General features: G+C 43.8%; 1 protein-coding gene across 8 annotated transcripts in view; it reads right to left on the minus strand.

Moving 5' to 3' along the window:
- The window catches only part of LOC309533114 (schwannomin-interacting protein 1-like), a 397,153-nt gene that overhangs the window by 36,022 nt on the left and 342,337 nt on the right, over positions 1-18,794 (minus strand). Inside the window, exon 1 of one of the 8 annotated variants that reach the window (XM_082224239.1) lies at positions 7,034-7,303. The exons of the other annotated variants lie outside the window; for them this stretch is intronic. Within the exon in view, the coding sequence (XP_082080365.1) occupies positions 7,034-7,063 (30 nt within the window). The 5' untranslated portion in view covers positions 7,064-7,303. Of the gene's footprint in view, positions 1-7,033; positions 7,304-18,794 lie in introns of those variants that run through there. 8 annotated transcript variants of the gene reach the window in all.

Raw genomic sequence — 18,794 nt, forward strand, 5'->3', positions numbered from 1 at the left:
AGTTTGCCTATGCCTGCTATAAACCTACTAAATGTTTTAAAAAAGGCATTTGCCTAAGCCAAAATCATGGCTTCCTGACAGTAGCTTTGGACATTTTAAAAGAGTAGGAAAGGAAGCACAAAATAGTTGCAAAGACTAGGGGGGAAACCCATACACCAAACTTTAAAAACTTGCATAGGAGAGATAGAATGCAGGAGCCCTGGACACAGGAACAACTTTTCCCCACCCAAACGACGTCCTGGAAATTCACTTCACTTGTCCAAAGCTATTTGAGTAACCAAAATAGCCTGAAACCTCCTGCTGTGCTACTGTAACTACTGGACAGCCAGATCAACAAAAGATTTGGCTAACACAGCCCAAAACCCTGGGCCTGCTATGGAGCTTGATCTGTCTCTGGCTGAGCAAACATTTTTGGAGAAGGGGATGTTTTCCTAGAGGAATCGAAACAATATACTGTATATATATATATATTCCTTCTGTGTTTTGATGTGCTTTGTGTATATTATTGCCAGATCTATAGGTAAACATAGTTGTGGAACTCCTAGAGGCTTCTAGGGAAACTTCCAATTTATCCCAGATATTATTTTGTTTTTGGAATAACAATATGTTAAGCTCTAAGATCAGCATGGATATGAAACTTATATGTAACACCATCAGCTTCCCCTCCAAAGCAAAGGGAACATTCCAGGAACTGACAAGGCAACCCATTTGCGAAGCTCCCACAGTCCGAAGCCAGTTATTTGTGAGCAAGTCATTCTGACTCTCACAACTGCAGAATCACGCTTCAGACAAACGATGCATCTGTGCTGGTAACCACCATCTAAGCAGTCCAGAGTTAGAAGTGGGAGATAGTAATTAGGAGCCATATTAAGAGTTCATTTAGCGTGGATTAATGCAAAGAAAATGCACCCAGTAATTTTAAGCGGAGAACCAGGGACCCAGTAGGATATTCTGCATTAATAAATGTGTGGAGGTTATGAAAATTCTGTATTAATAATGATCTAATTTTGTGTATCACCATTGATCTGGGAAGAGATTCAAACTGATGACCTAAATAATACGAAAGACTTTCCTCCCCCAGAACAGTTCTGCAATAGTAGATATATAAACCTTTTAGTGTTTCCTTTAGCCATTAATGACATCTAATACATTGTATTCAGAAATGAACATAACATAAACCTATGGTTCTTTGGCAAGGGCAGATGCAGTGTTCATTCAAAATGTTCACATTCATGGGAAGTTGGCCCGAGTCAAATTAAAGTGGAAGAATCCTGGTCATTAGGATGAGCGACATTTGTGTGGGAAGGCAGAATCTGTAGATTTCAGGGAAGGGTGACAGCATCTGTGTTCAGAGCACTCATAGGTCCAACCCCAAAGGGTGGTGGAAATATGGGCCACCCAGAACCTGGCTTCCAGGCTTTGCAGAATTGCCCTCAAGACAAGGGCTCTCAAAAAGCTTTGGATGAATTGCTTCACCAAAGTCTCCTGACTAAACTCCTATGCTAGCCAACCTGTTGCCCTCTAGCTGTGCTGGCTGGGGCCGATGTAGCCCAAAACTGGTAGAGGGCATCAGGCTGGTGAATACCTATGGCATCCAGCGTTCATGCTCATGCAATTAGCATTGTGTTAGGAGGATAACTGGACTGTGTCTACTGGGTCTTCAGAAGAGGTCTTCAGAGGGCAGTCTTCTCTACAAATGTAGATCCTTGATGTGATTTAACAGCCTGATCATGAAGAGCCTGTGCATGTAAAGATAGCTCCCCTCTTCCCTAAAACATGAGGATGGCAGGGGATACAATTTGAGAGGTGGCAAAAAAGCACATCTTCCCCTTATTATGGGGTGGTAATTGTGCAATTATGATGAATGCCTGAATAGAGCTCTATTCAATATCACATATATACTGAGGGGTTCTGAACTGATTGTGACTACCCAAGAAATAGTAAAACCTTTTATTTATTTTTTAGGGGAAAATCAAAGCCTCCCCACTTGAACAATTGGACTTCTTGTTCTTCTCCCTTGTCCACATGCCCTCCAAATCCTCTGGCCCTCTCAACTCCCTGGTGCTTGTTTTCAGTGTGTGCTTGGAGGGGGCCCCTGGAGGGGTTGCATGCATGGAAGTCGGTAGTGCAGGCATATTTGGAGCACCAAATACAGCCCCAACAATACCTGAATTCAACAACAACAACATTTTTATTATTTGTACCTCGTCCATCTGACCGGCCACAAGCCACAGCACCCCTGAAATCAAAACACATGCTTAAAAACCAAGAGGCCCAGACTGCATAAATCATTTAAAAGGCCCAGTTTGCTTGCTGCTGAAAAGACCACACAGATGGTGCCAGACGAACACCCCTGAAAGGGATGCTCCTTAAAATTAAGGAAGGTATGGACAAAGAGGAGAAACAATTAGGAGTCACCCACTGAAACTGATCGGTAGTAAACTGAGGACAGACGAAAGAAAGTGCTTCTTCACACTGCACATAATTAAGTTATAGAATTCACCACCATATGATGAGATGGTGGCAGGTGGCTTGGATGGTTATAAAAAGGATTAAACAAATTTACAGATGACCAGCCTGTCAATTAAAATGGAATCTCTCGGCTGACAACCTCTGGGACACACCAGGCAAAGGCTGGTGCCTTCAAGTCCTGCTTCTGGGCTCCCCAGAGACATCTGGCGGGTCACTGCTGGACTTTGATCTCTTTGATCTGATCTGGCTCTTCTTTTTTCCTCCCCCAGAGGAGTAAGCAAATCGTCCCTAGGCACAATCAGGAGACACATGATGCAGCCACTATGCTGAAACTAAAGAGGTCTCCTGGGTTGGATTACTGCCTGGATGGAAAAGCATCTGGGGACACTATGGACCTTTGTTCTCAGTTCCATCAAGACAGAAAAGCAGGATATAAATCTAACAAAGGAGTATGTTCAGGAAATCACCTGCCTGTGAATGCTACCTCCAGTGACCCCATTATCTAGGGCGAGGAACCAGTCTTGCTCCCAGTGTATCCCAAATGCAGCCCATGGAGCCACTGATAACTGAGCTAGTCTTTACCTTCCAACCTCTTCCTCAGGTTCCATTCTGTAAGCTGTCCAAGCTAAGATGCTAGAGGGACTTTAAAAAATGTAACTACATGGTTTATCATTGATAGTGCACAAAATTCACATTTGTAGCCAGAATTTGTGTTTATTTTTTAATACATTGATGTTCTACATTTGCTCCAAGGAACTGCGAGTGGTATACGTGGTTCTCTTTTGCTTCGTGGTTGCATGGGGAGATGAACACTGGGCTCTCCTAGGCCCTAATTCAGGGGTCTGCAACCTTTAAGACAAAAAGAGCCACTTGGACCCATTTCCGGAAAAACAACAACTGGGAGCCGCAAAACCATTGTGACATTTAAAACAAATATATCTCCGGAGCCGCGATCTGACAGCGGGCGGGAAGGTGACGTCGGGACAGTGCGTGACTAACGCACGCACCGCCCCCATGCAACGTCACAGCCAGTACAGCGCCCGCCACAGTGGGGAGTGTCGGGGTGCACAATGCGCCTCCTCCCCTCGCTAGGATCCACCCCAGAGCCACAGCAAAGGTGTAAAAGAGCCACATGCGGCTCCGGAGCCGCGGGTTGCAGACCCCTGTCCTAATTCAACGCTTTAACTACTACGCCACACTGGTCTCATATTCAGTGGCAACAAAACCATGCCTATTCACTCACCTTACACATACTCTATTTTTTAAAAGCTGCTTCTACACCTTAGAAGGATCCTCTATGCCCATTAAACACATTCTGTTTGCCCTGATCTGCCAACAGTTTTGCTTGGAGACCATTAGTTCCAGTATCCTCTCCCAGCTGTTCATAATTTTATGAATATTTCATATCACCTTTAAATCTCAGGGTCAGTCACTCATTACGGGTTGTTTCTTAAAGCTTGCACATCTGGGTTTCACCCAACTAAGGCTGTGTACGCATGATACCTTTAAAGCACCTTTGTAGCACATTTCACCCCCTCAAAGAATTGTGGGCACTGCAGTTTACCCTTCACAGAGTTACAATTCCAGCAACCCTTAAACTACAGTGCCCATAGTTCTTGGGGGGTGTGTGTGTGAACTGTGCTTCCAATGTACATGAAAGTTATAGAGCCAGATTCGAGTAAGCTGTGGCGCTAGTGGAAGTCAGAGCAATAAGTCTTGATAGCTCAAGAGGACTTCCCCTCGTTTCTTCCTCAATTCTGCTCAGGAGGGTTGGAAGGATCCCCAGAATAGCACGTGGGGGGGGGTGAGGGAGGAGAGGTTGCTCCATTAGTGCAAAGATTTCTGCTTGCCAGATGGAACTATCTCCTTGGCACGATGGTATCACCCATGATGTGTACGCAGCCTATGAGATCAGAATAGGCCCAATGAAATCAACAGATTTAGGTTAGTCATGATTGTCTAAAGCCTACCAATTTCAATGCATCTGCTCTTAGTCAGACACTACTCATAACAAGGCATATAAAAGATCAAGCATGTTATGAGTAACAGTACCATACAGGTATGCTCAGAGAGCCATGATTGGCTGCAGTTCCTTCTCAAGTATATACTCAGCAGCAAGCACAACATTAGGTAGCAAATGATATTATGTGGGAAGGCCCTTATTAATCTTTTCTTCTAAATTAAAGGAGAAAGGGGCTCCAATATTTAAACAGCATATCTCTGAAAAGTAGAGTGTGTTACACTTTAACAGGATACAGATATTCTCTGCTAAGGGCAATGGGGGAAAAAAAGCTCTGATCTGGCTTACAGTATGATGCAAAACAAGGCATTTATTATTTAACCACAGATGGCACTTGTGACAGCGGCAGCGGCAGCTCCTGACATTTTCCCATCCCCCGCTGAGAGAAGCTGCCCTTATGGCCAGGCCTGCTGAAATCTAATCATTTATAGCTTCCAGTGTGATGCTAAAACCCTGGATTCCACATCACAGATGGATTAAAAATGCAACCTCCAGGTTAATGGGTTTGTTGCTTTTGGGGTTTTTTTGCTTTTGGTGAACTGTGTCACCCTAACAAGGTGTTTTACACAAGACACCTTCCCTGCCCCACTTTTCTTTTAAAGGCAACAATTTTGTTTTGCAAAGGTTTCCCAGGTTCATATGCAGAACTCAGCAAGTGCCCCCACAGCGGAGATGGGTTATGATCAAACACATACATAAAATGCACAAATGTGTCAAAGAGCAGACCATCCCAATACAGTACCAGAAGCCGTTCTTGATGGTGTTCAGTGCACCCTTCTCTTAATCACGGTTGCCAAAGAAGCAGCTTCCATTTCAAAGGGAACAATGGGCAACCTTTGACCCCTACCAGATTACAAAATGTGGCTGTGGGGCATTCTTGGTGACACAGCAACTGGGCTATTTATTAAAATGCCAGGAGGTGTCAAGCCAAAGTGGTGCTATTGACTAAGCAGAACATGGGCTAAAATGTGCAGAAATCCAAAAATGGGAGAACATGCAAGTGGAAAGATTTTTTTTTGGGGGGGAGCAGTTATCCTAAAACTGTTTAAATAGAATTTTAAAAAGCTGCAGCTGCTCATCACTTGGTTCCTATTTTTGCACTTCTACCTTCATTATGTGTAGGAACACAGAGACTAAACATGCGGTTCCCTACAGAGACTTTCCCTCTCCATCTTGGTTCACCCCTTTCCCTACAACACTTGCACTTTTCTGTAAACAACTTGCAAATTCAGTATATTTGGCTCCTCTACACCTTTATTTTATTCCTGATTACGTGCTGTGCAGAAAATAAAATAGGCTGAATCCAGACTAAGTTAGTCACGCTCTAGAACTAGTGTAATCAATAGGAATTAAGTTCTCCATGACCCTGTTGATTTCAATGGGACAAAAGCGTGACTAATTTAGTCTGGATCAAGTTCAATAAATTTTAGAAGGTGGGAGTTGAGATATACGTGCTAAAGACTGGAGTTGAGCCTATGAAAAGGACTTCGTTCTAAGCATAGACTGGGTTAGCACCGACACCAATGCAACTTTCTGTGTTTCGTTTGGCATTAAATATTCTTTTAACTGTAGATTTAAAATGGTATATCCCCACTCATGCACCACCAACCACAGCAATCAAGCCAGAATTTAAATTAATCACTTCTACTGGGATAGGAAACCAGTCCTGTAAAGGTGGCGTGCGAAGATATAAGATGGGAGAAATCCATTTCTCAAAGCAGCTTGAAATCTACACAACTAATATTTTGCTTCTCGGCGTGTCCATGCATACAATAAACGTAAAGCATTTGAAAAACAAATCCCTCCAAAAAGAAGCACCTTTTAGGAAACAAGGAAGCAATATTTCCAGAGGTAGCATGCTAAATGATGTGCTGTCTACAAAACATAGTATCTGGAGTCTTTGAGACTACAAACAACAAACATAGACTGAGCTACATGCATCAGACATGTAAATTCTTACACCTCATCACAGTCAAAACATGCCCACACCAATTGTGTTCACAAGCAGAATTTAACATTCAGACTACATTCAGATTACTACACGTATTTTAATGACAATTATTCAGTTAACCATCTTTCCCTAACATCCTCCTCACAGTATCATCATCCACTAAATGACACAAACCAAAACCTATACTGGTTTTGTTTTTTTTAAAGCATCTGTATAATGCTGATAAAATGCTGTTTTTGAAGTGGAGCCTTATCATTTGATATACGGAGCTGCTTTCCTTCCCTGTAAAAACAGGCACACACAGAGACTTGGCAATAGCTGCTTAACAACCTGCTATCTTAAAAGCAAAGTAAGGATTATTTGTCGGCTTTCCTCATTGTGCCCCTTAATAGTAGCCCTGAAAAGAGAACACCAACAAAACAGCAGCCCAGAAATCCTTCCATTTAGAAAGGTGACCCAATTTTACATAAGCTGAAATGAAGCAACCTGCTGCATCGAAATAAAAAAACAAGTAAAAAAAGGCAGGCCTCTTCCCTCCTCTCTTCTAAAAGGGAGGATGCAGATTATGGCAGAAGAGCTTTAATTCTTACCTGATACGAACAGTTTTCCTGGTGTACCATCTCAGTGCATCATACAGAAACCAGACACCGAGAGCCAAGAATGTTTACAGAAGCTGCACAGTTAATTTTTACAGCATCTGAAGGAGAAAAGGACGCCCTTGTAAACCGAGAGGCTTCCCGCAGATTAAAATGGATGCTGTTTCTGCCGTTTCAACCTGCGCAATGGCACTGGCTTTGCTAGCGAGGAGCGCAGCAGAGCTGTTCTCCTCTGGGAACGAGCAATGAGGTTTAATAATATGTAGCCAAGACTGCTCTGGGGGAATTGCGGGGGGTGGGGGTGGGGTGGGGAGGCGAGCTCACTCATCACCAGCACAATCAGCCAATTATATTATAGACACAAAGAAAAAAAAGACGAGTGTGATGCTGGTGTGACCTTCTGGTGCTTTATGGAGGCGGTTAACTGATGTGGAAACATTCTAGTCCTCATTAAAGAGGAAAGGGAATGCAGAAAGATAGATCAATAGATTGCCTTGAACCGCCAGCCCTGTTCTCCGTGCAGTCATTTTTCTGACAGAGCACATAAGACAATATTGAACTCTGTACTAGGAGCTTAAAGGGAAAGTAACATTTTTTAAATAAAACATCAAAATACACAAACCTATCTTTAAAAATAAATACGCAGATAAAAGGACACATTCAGACAAATATTATGATAATGGACCTTTCCAGATGCAAAACAAAACCTCCTGGTATTTCTCTCTGCAGAATGATCATGTATTCTAAGAAATATCCAAGATATTAAATCACTCAGTAAGACATAGTAGTATGTGCTAGGGTGGGGGTGGGCTTATTGCCAATATCTGAAAAACTTGGTTGAATTTTTGACAACCTCTTTTCTTGTCTGACCTGCAGCAATTATAGGGTGCAATGCTATTAATTCAGTTAAGCATGCAGTTTCAAATTCATCCTTAAATTTCATATCCTTGTTGGTGTCATTTTGTTAGCTTCTTTAATGCAAAATTAATGTTGGCTCATAAAAAAAGAACAAAGGAGCTATCTCTTGTCCCAATTATATTTTGTTTGCTCAGAAAAGACTGGCTACACATGTGTGTTCAAAAAGATAAAAGGAAAAAAAACAGAAGTACCTTGACCCAGAGATCAGAATGGACCCAGATGTCTCTGCAGCACACACAGTCCACCAAATAAACTTCAACACAATGGGTCAACAGAGAAGTAGGAATCAGGCATTACCAAGCTCACAGGACCAGTTTGGAAGTAAATTTAAACCATGTGTAAACTCTATGCGCATGTGCTTCTGTGGGCTTCACGCTCATATAGTCCTCTGCTCCCGCTTTTCTGGCATAACCACAGGGAAAGTAGAAGCTTTAGCTTCTGCTCCCAAACTAACCAGTGTTTCTTGTTACATCCAAACTCAGAGAACTCTGGTTGACTTGAACTCTGGTTTGTTCAAACAATCAAACCAGAGTTCAACTGCGTTCAGGCATAAACAAAGTGGTTAGTTTAAAAGCAAGTGTTAAAGCGTCCAATCCCCCACGCCACACCTCTTTGGTTGTGCCAAAGGAGGTGAGAGTGCATGGGCATGAGGTTTGTTGCTGCTCATGCATACAATGCTAAACCAGGGGTGACTAACCTGTGGAACTTCAGGTGTTGCTGGGCCATGTATTGATACTAGTTTGAGGGCCAGGGCACAATGGTGTCTTCACCTGGTGGTATATCGCAGGTGAAACCGCCGCCACCACTCCTGACTCAGGAGTGGCAGTGGTTTCACCTGCAATATACTGCTTGGGTGAAGACGCCACTGTGCTCTGGCCCTCAGACCGAGGGAAGAACGAGCCAGTAGGTGTCAGAAATGATGGAGCTTGTCCCTCCCTCAGCATGCTGGGTGCTGGTGGCAGAGAGACTCCCTCCACCGCCGCGCCTGGAGGAATGAGTTGGATTGGGCCTGGGCCTTCAAGGCACCATGGTGAAACTGCCAGCCCAATGCAGCTTGTTTCTCCCTCTGCTTTTCAACATCGCAATGTATCACTATATTGCTATGTTTGGCTGGTGATACATTACTTTGTTGAAAAGCTAATACAGTCGTACCTCTGTACCTCTACAGTGGTACCTCGGGATGCGAACGGGATCCGTTCCGGAGCCCTGTTCGCATCCCGAAGCAAACATAACCCATGTCCGTGTGCGGGTCACGTTTCGGCACTTCTGCGCATGACGTCACTTTGATGGTCTGCGCATGCGGGCGTGGCGAAACCCGGAAGTAACGTGCTCCATTACTTCCAGGTTGCCGTGGAGCACAACCAGAAAATGCTTAACCCGAAGCGTATTCATCCCGAGGTATGACTGTACTTACGTATCTCTCCGGATACATAAACTTTGGGTTGTGAACGCGGCAAACCCAGAAGTGTATACTTCCGGTTTTCATCATGCACCCATGCACAGAAGCACTCTATTGCACCGCATGTGTGCGCAGAAGCGGTGCCTCTGGATACGGACTTTTCAGGTTGCGGATGGATTCCTGGAATGAATTAAGTTCATATCCAGAGGGTCTACTGTATTGCCCAGCACTGCTGGCCTCCATCCCTGACTGCTGGTCGTGCTTGCTGGGGCAGATGCAAACTGCTGCCCAACAGCATCCAGAGTGCCCCAGGTTAGCCACCAGTGTGCTAAACCATAGTTTAGTGTTACATCCTAAATGGGCCTCTCTGCTGTTGCTGCATGTAGCCTCTTGGACACCTTTCCCCATTTCCCTCAAGCAAGGCAACGGCTATTTGGCAAGGGCAGACAGATTACTCGTCAGTAATGAAGCATGGGTGCTTTGCTTTAAGCATTCTTTGCATTCTGGTCAATGCACCTAAGCATGCTAAACCGAGGGCAGCAGTCCACCCCAAATTCCACTAGAACTGAGTTCAACTGAAATCTGTGGGACTGGTACACATAAGAAGATAAGGAGAGCTTGCAGGATCCTCTCTTTGCAGGATGACCCTGGAAAGCCCACAAGTGGTAAACTGAGGTTCTGCCTGCAAAGCAATCTGCAGGATTATCTATTTGCTTCCCAGGTGTTTCTGCTCCTCTCCCTTAAAGCCGAAGACCTCACAAATGGTTCCTCTCTTAAGTGCCCATTAACCAGAAGTTGTGCAGTGCAGTTAGAAGAGAAGAGGTCATGCCAGTGGAATCCATGCCTTGGTCTCTGAAAGCAGCCTGAAATTATATATTAAAAACAGAATTGTCCAAGGAAGGGAGACGACTGTTTCCCAGGAAAGGAAATTGCCTGGAGCACACATAGCAGGTGAAGTATCTTGTTTGGTTTGGAGAAATAGGAAGCAAAAACGGCAAGTTTTCCATATTTATTTTGTTGACAAACTCTTTTTCTTTCAACCGTGCATGAGAAGGCTTGTTTTATTTATAAGAGAAAGATCTAATTTGTTCTTTAACTACGTATACTTAATTTCTGTTATATCATTGTTAAACTGCCTTCACCAACCTGGTGCCCTCTATATGCAGTGGCACCTTGGTTCTCAAATGCCTTGGTACTCAAACAACTTGGAACCCAAACACTGAAAACCCGGATATTTGAAAACATTTTTTGGAAGCCGAACATGCTCCATTTTGAGTGTTACACTTCTGTTTTGAGTGCCACAGTTCCGTTTTGAGTGGCTGAGGTCTGTCTGTTTTTGCTATTTATTTTGCGTTTTTGTTTTTGCAGTTTTTTAGTTTTGTTTTTAGGGACGCAGTTGGCACTGTGGGTTAAACCACAGAGCCTGGGACTTGTCGATCGGAAGGTCGGCGGTTTGAATCCCCTTGACAGGGTGAGCTCCCGTTGTTCGCTCCCAGCTCCTGCTTACCTAGCAGTTCGAAAGCACGTCAAAGTGCAAGTAGATAAATAGGTACCACTCCGGTGGGAAGGTAAACGGCATTTCCGTGCACTGCTCTGGTTCTTCAGAAGTGGTTTAGTCATACTGGCCACATGACCCGGAAGCTGTATGCTGGCTTCCTCGGCCAGTAAAGTGAGATGAGCACTGCAACCTCAGAGTTGTCCGCGACTGGACCTAACGGTCAGGGGTACCTTTACCTTTACCTAGTTTTGTTTTTGTGACTGTGTGGAACCCAGTACATTGTTTATTGCTTTCATTTTATGGATCAACGGTCTTGTTAGAAAGTAAAATTCATGTTTAATTGCTGTTTTAGGGGTTGTTTTTAAAAGTCTGGAACAGATTAATCCATTTTGCATTACTTTCTATGGAAAAGCGCACCTTGGTTTTGGAATGCTTTGGTTTTGGAAAGGATTTCTGGAATGGATTAAGTTTGAGAACCAAGGTACCACTGTATTTTGGACTAAAACTTCCATCCGCCCACGCAAAGGCTGAGGTAAAAATCTATTAAAAACAAGGCAGAAGATCACAGTGTGAGAATAACTTCTCCAGTGCTTTTTCTTCAGGCTCATATTACGTAATGCTTTCATGCCAAATATAGGTACTTTTTGTTTTTTTTAAAATCATGATAGAATTTCTCACTTCTTACATCGCTGGCTCATCAACAACTGAAGTGACAGTGACTCAGAGCTGTTTCACACCTAACAAATTTCTGACAAGTGTTACTTTTATCTTTGCAGGATACAGCAATGGTGTGGCAAGGTGCAAAGTAGGAAAGACAGCCATTCACATAACAGCTAATTTCTTTTCTGGCGATCCCTGCAGGATGGGGTTTTCTTCTTATTTCATGCTACAGAAGAATGTGGCAAGCCAGTTTAAATGGATTGCACTCAGGACCCAATCCAGCAGTGAACTGTATAAACATCCATTTGCATTCAGATCTTAAAGGGAGACCGTGGCTGAGTCTCAAAGCGTATGAAGCAAAGACTTCTGATACAAATGAACAGCCTCCATCTGGGGTCCAGTCTACCAGTACACCTAGAAATCTAAGGAAGTGGCATGGGCAGCACAAGATACCAATTTTACAGAAAAACGTTGTGCTCAGAAATGGCGAATCCTCGTGTTCTTTGCTGACCGCGAAACCCTGCCAGTTAGTGGCTAATGAAAACAAAACAAGTTTCTACTACTTTTCTCCCCTTCAAGATGGCAGTTTTGAAGTGTGAAGCCACAGTACCACTGTACGGGAACTGAGACCAGCCGGACGGTCACTGGCTCAGTCCCCATTTATGACAAAATTATCTCTCTGCTGATTAGTCAGCAGCCTTCTTGAAAATTTAGTGCCTCCCTTGAGGAACCTGCCTCTAAGCTCCTCCATTCACCCCAGTGTCTCTGTTATTGCAAGAGGGAGAAGGAGAGATAGAGCAGGCCTCTTCAGTACACTCATGGGTCCAGGTAAGGAAAATGTAAGTTCCACCTCCCCCCCCCTTGGGTGAAGCCAATGGGGAAATTAATTGGGGAAAACCTGGATGCGACACATATCAAAAGTCAGGCAATGGGTAGGCATGGGCATCTCTGATAATTTTTCAGTGGGGGGTGTTCCAAAACACTAAGATGGGGAGAGGGCTAGTCATGAGAATAAGTCATAAGCAGGGACAGATGACTGTGGGAAACCCTCAAGGACAAGAGCACCTCCCCCCCCCCCGGTGGTTTCTAGCAACTGGTATTCATAAGCTGACCTCTAACCTTGGACACAGACCATAGTCAACCTGGCTAGTAGCAAGGGATAACCCTATTCTCCAAAGTCAAGTAGGACATATGGTCATCCTAATCACTAGTTTTGGAGCATCCACTTGGATTACTGTCTGTTGTATTTACAGATGGGTAGCCGTGTTGGTCTGCCATAGTCAAAATAAAAAAATTCCTTCCTGTAGCACCTTAAAGACCAACTAAGTTAGTTCTTGGTATAAGCTTTCGTGTGCATGCACACTTCTTCAGATACACAGATACACTGTGTATCTGAAGAAGTGTATCTGTGTATCTGTGTATCTGAAGAAGTGTGCATGCACACGAAAGCTTATACCAAGAACTAACTTAGTTGGTCTTTAAGGTGCTACAGGAAGGAATTTTTTTATTTTGTCTGTTGTATGGCATTGACCTTCATTTTTAGGAAGTCTTGTGTTAGACTTCTTCATTGTCTTATTTGGCCTTTGGTTCGCTTCAGTTATGAGGATTTATTTGTTGCTTCCAGTTTATTGCCTTTGTTTTAATTGCTGCTCCCTTTTACTAGCATTTAATTCATGCGTTATACTGCCATGTTTAACTATTGCTTTTAGTAAACGTTCCTAGCTGTTTGTAGGGATGCGGGTGGCGCTGTGGGTTAAACCACAGAGCCTAGGACTTGCGGATCAGAAGGTCGACAGTTCGAATCCCCGGAACGGGGTGAGCTCCCGTTGCTCGGTCCCTGATCCTGCCAACCTAGCAGTTCGAAAGCACCTCAAAGTGTAAGTAGATAAATAGGTACCGCTCCGGCAGGAAGGTAAATGGCGTTTCCGTGCGCTGCTCTGGTTTGCCAGAAGCGGCTTAGTCATGCTGGCCACATGACCCAGAAGCTGTCTGCGGACAAACACCGGCTCCCTTGGCCTATAGAGCGAGATGAGCGCGTGACCCCAGGGTCGTCCATGACTGGACCTAATGGTCAGGGGTACCTTTACCTTTATCCTTCCTAGCTGTTTTCTTTTCTTTTTCCCAGTTACCATGTCCTTTTACAGTAAGGTGGGATATAAACGCTTTAAAGGAAAATAACATTGCGAACTCAAGCCAACCTTCCTTAAAAACCTCCACTAATATATTCTTATCTCTTCCTCCCTGAGCCAGGATGTACTGAGAGCAAAAACAAACACACTCTCATTGCTTAAATTCACACATGCTTTGAATTCACCAAGCCTGCCAGAATGTTTCACAGCCCTGCAGGCTCTGTTACACCCTATCCTGGTATTTCAGGTATTTCTATGGCTTGGAAACTCTTAATCCTCTAAGCAGCTGAGAGGGAAAAGAAGGGATATGGCTTTAGTGAATGCAGCTAACATGCAGCAATTATTAAACGCCTGTAGGAATAACTCCACACAAGGGAGGCCTCTAGAGAAATTAGTTCCCTTTAAAATATTATCTAGGTAGCAGTGGCATAACACATGCAGCATATCGGAACTTAACCTTCCATTACTGTGGAATGAAAGCCAATGGAGACTCGCTTAGAAACTGAAGGCCTGTGACCTATGCATCAGGATCACTTTCCCATTGTAACTAATTAGGAATACCTGAGTGAAAAAGATATGTCTACCAAGGCACAAATCAGGAAATTAATTACGGGTTCATCCGTTTGAGCACAAAAGTTACTGATAAATGTAGCTAATGCAATTTCAGATGTCCTCTACCTTTGTTTAGTACCAGAAACATTCATTTAATTTTTGTTGTCATAAGTAGCCAGGAGAGGTAGCAGATTATATAGAGACCAGCACACCCTCCAACATTTCTCTAATGGGAATGGGAATAGGAATAGGAATGTCCTATTCAAATAATAATAATAATAATAATTCATTTATACCATACCCATCTGCCTGGGATGCCCAATCAATTCTGGGCGGGTTCAATATATATAAAAACATAATGAAACATTAAACATTTCAAAACTTCCCTACACAGGGCTGCGTTCAGATGCCTTCCAAGTGTTGTATAGCTACTTATCTCCTTGGCTTGAGGGTCACATAACTCCATACTGTTACGGAAAAATCTGGGTGCGGGGCTACTCTGCCGCCCAGCTCGTCGGACTAGGTCCGCAGGTCCCTGCGGAAGAAAATGAGCTCAGCCGGACAGGAGCAAACTGCAGAAGATCCAAGTTTATTGCGCAACAGGTTTAAGGCGAGATTGAACAGCGAGAAAGGGGTGACATGAACTTTTGAAATTTTCCTCCATGTCCCAGAATACAGTGCAAAATACATCCCAGTTACATCATGAATACATTAAGAAGAGGTTGGGTTACACAGATTACATCATGAATACATTAGGAAGAGGTTGGGTTACACTGGATTAACATATGGAGGAGGGAGGGGGGAATATGCGGAGCTGGAGATATGCGCAGATAAGCACATCCTGAGAAGACAATGGTCCATGTATGCATAGTCTGTCACCTGGCATCACCCGGAGGAAGGGCTTGGCAGAGCGATTTGACCGGATTAGGGTCTTTGCTTGAGGGATTATGGAGGACAGGGGAGGTGTCATGGGGTCCTAGAGAAATTGAGCAAATTGGCACGTTGATTTTCTATGAATTTTATAGATTTTAGTCCCTTTTGACATTGACAATTGGAAATAAATGGATATATTGTAGCGAAGAAGGAGGTGAAGAAGACATGCCCCCCTTCCGTATCAATACCCTCCAACATTTCTCCAATGCAAATAGGGACATCCTAAGGAGAAGCAGGGCATTCTGGGATCAAATCAGAAACTGGGGCAGCTTCTGTAAATCCAGGACTGTCCCTGGAAAATAGGGACACTTGGAGGGTTTGGACCAGGGTTGGCGAACCTCAGGCCTGGGGGCCCAATGTGGGTCTCCATGCCTCTCCAACTGCCCCATGGGACTCTCCCCAGGCCACATGTCCTCCCCAGCCCCATTATCTTTCCCCAGGCCCACACTGGCCCTGTGTCACATTCTTTAGTGGTTTTGCCTGGCTGGAATGTGTCATTGAACTCTGAACATCAATCTTGCTTGCCCCGATAGAGGATATTGAGGGCTGTGCAGGGGTGTTTATAAACTAGCCTACTGCACAAATGTAGAATTTATGTGCATTGCCCCACCTCCTTTTGCCTCAGGCCCCATCCATCGCATTGCCCGGAAGGGAAGGCAGCCTTGGGGTTAAAAACATTTCACTGCTGTATAGAAGGAACACTCTGCTCCCTTGTTCTGATGTCAGGAACCAGTGCTGAGGCACCAACAATCATGGAAGTTCCTTGGCCCAGTACATTGCATTAAGTAATATTTATATTTATGGACATATTGATTCCATATCTAAAAGACAAACAGTGACCACACTGGTAGATAATGGATAGCATTGCTGTATTTTTTCTCCAGGGCCTAGCAAATATGTAATTCCAGGTGTATGTGCTCCTGTTAACTTAGGACCCTTGTACTGCACATTCTACTCTGGACGTCATGCTTTAAAATTCAGTACAGCTTGGAGTATGGAGACTCTTCCCTTATGAAGCAATAACTGCTCCATTGGCTCAGACCATCCATCATCAGCCTTTCCATCTGATGGCATTGGAGAGAAAAAAGCGAGGTTGTGAGGCCCTCTCCAACAACTTGACTGGGACAAACCCCCATTTGGTTCCTCTGCTCCACAAACTTATTCCAGCTATTCCAAACTCCATAAACTTATTCCAGCTATTCCAAACTTATTCCAACTTTAATAAGACTTTTGAAGACACACCTCTTTACCTAGGTATTTTATTGAACTCTTGACCTGAACCTCCTGCTTTAAATGTTTTCTATACTGTTAAAACTGCTTAGAAGCCTATTTTGGCTTAAGTGATATATTATTATTATTATTAATAATATTAACAACAATTACTACTGCTGCTGCTGTGGTCTAAACCACTGAGCCTCTTGGGCTTGCTGATCAGAAGGTTGTCAGTTTGAATCCGCATGCTGGGGTGAGCTCCCGTTGCTCTGTCCCAGCTCCTGCCAACCTAGTAGTTTGAAAGCACACTAGTGCAAGTAGATAAATAGGTACTGCTGCGGCAGGAAGGTAAACGGTGTATCCATATGCTCTGGCTTCCATCACGGTGTTCCATTGTGCCAGAAGCAGTTTAGTCATGCTGGCCACATGACCCAGAAAGTTGTCTGTGGACTAACACTGGCTCCCTCGGCCTGAAAGTGACCATTGGTCCTGTTAGCTAGGGATGATGGAAGTTATAGTCCCAAAACATCTGGAGGGCTGAGTTTGCCTGTGCCTGGGCTAAGGCGTAAACCCTACACAAATCCAGAGTGGAGTCTCTGAGACAGCTGGATGACGTCTTGTACACCTCCTTTCGGCAACGCCTGCAGTCAGCCTAGTGCCAAACGTACCTCTCTGCTTTCCTTTGGACTACATCAGCAAGGGCATGAGGGGGCTCTTGTCATCTGGGCACCCAGGACCTCCATACACCTGACCAGGCTTGTGGCAAGGGGAGGTCACTTGAGTACTGCTAACGCCGTGGTTTGACTTCGACCCCGCAGTCCCGCTCTTGAGACAGATGGATGCCTACAACAGTAATGTGAGCTGGCACCTTAATTTTGCTTATTCTTCTTTCCTCCCCCTTGTACGTGTATCTTGTACGCAATTTTAAACTGCCAACTACCTTGGGTGCTCAGGTAGGAAGGTGGTATATACATGAAGCAAGCACATAAATCAATCACATGAGAGAGATACTGTGGCCAGGTTTCCTGCTGAGAAGGCATGGCACTACAAGAATATTGATCCGAGGTTCCACACACCCTTTAGAAGCTCACAGATATTCTTCAAGCTTATAATCATTATGTGCTTAAGCTCAATGTGGTTGGCACCGTTCTGCAACTGGCCTCAGGCCATTTTACCACACACCCACATTTCATTCCAGGAATGGGGAGCCTCTAAATGCTCTCAGATTGCAACTCCCATCATCCCTGACCATTGAGCGTACTGGCTGGGGCTGATAAGAGTGTGAGTCCTGCAATAGCTGGAGGCCCACAGGCTCCCAGTTGCAGCTTTATTTTCTGATTAAAGCAGAAATCTACACTCCAATCTCTCTTATATTGTAATAATAAGTAATAGAGATTAGTCACTGGCTGGCCATTTATGAGACAGTTATATCCACCCAGCCCTTACTCACACAAATGACATATTACATTTTGCTATGCATACCTGCCCATAATTAGTCATACTTTTTTTCACTGCCAGAGGCTAGAGTTTGCACAAACGCCAGGGGAAAGCTATTTATTTAAAGAAGAGGCAGCGCTAGCTTTCAAGGAACTTGGAAATGTATGTAGAGAACAGTCTGGGGAAAAAATACTGTTCTTTTACTCATGCTTTAGTCGTAAGGCTGACGGTCAAAGTATATCTTCATATTTGTTTTTTTAAAATAATGCTGAAGTATTTTAAAGTGTTTTGAGTGTAACCACTGCTATTTTTCTAAAAAAAAGAGGTGCTGGAACACTTCCCTCTTTCTCTTTGATTGGCAATGGTGCCAAAACTCACATGAGAGTTTGGGTGTGTTCCAGCTGAAAAAAAAAAGCCCTGCGTGTTCCTGGTAATGCTTTAGCATTAAAATTGGTAACCTTTAGCCAGTTGCTAGCCCACAGCCTAATTTTCCTTACAGAAATGTTGTGAGACCCAAATGAGATGTTGAACATGAAACCCTGACTTTGAAGGAAGGGTAGAACTAAAACAAAACTGAACAAGTTTTTTCCCCCTGTGCCAGACTGAGAATTAGAAACCTGTCATTTAAAAAAATATGAAACAAAGACCATGCAATTGAATGTGACCTGCAGGTCATTTATTATCTGCCCATATTCTGGGCAAAATAAATATAAAATGTATTCTGTAAGGAACAACAAAACATGAATCTTGACGGATAACAGTCTTGTTCTCCTAACTAGAAGTATATGAATCACTAAGGTATTAGATACTTATCCAAGGGGTTTACCGTAATCCACATAAAGCTGTTTTGAATGCCTGGAAAAATCACTATCTTGTCTGCAAAACAAAAATAAGTAGATTGCTTCAAGGATTTACACAAGCGTGAACCTGACAACAAATGACATTTCAGTGTGGAGCATAACATGTTTTCTCATTTCATTCCCTTGTTGCCAACCTTGCATGCTTCTAACTACAGCA

Source organism: Podarcis vaucheri (genome assembly GCF_965113315.1).
Source record: "Podarcis vaucheri genome assembly, chromosome: 5".
Lineage (NCBI taxonomy): Eukaryota > Metazoa > Chordata > Lepidosauria > Squamata > Lacertidae > Podarcis > Podarcis vaucheri.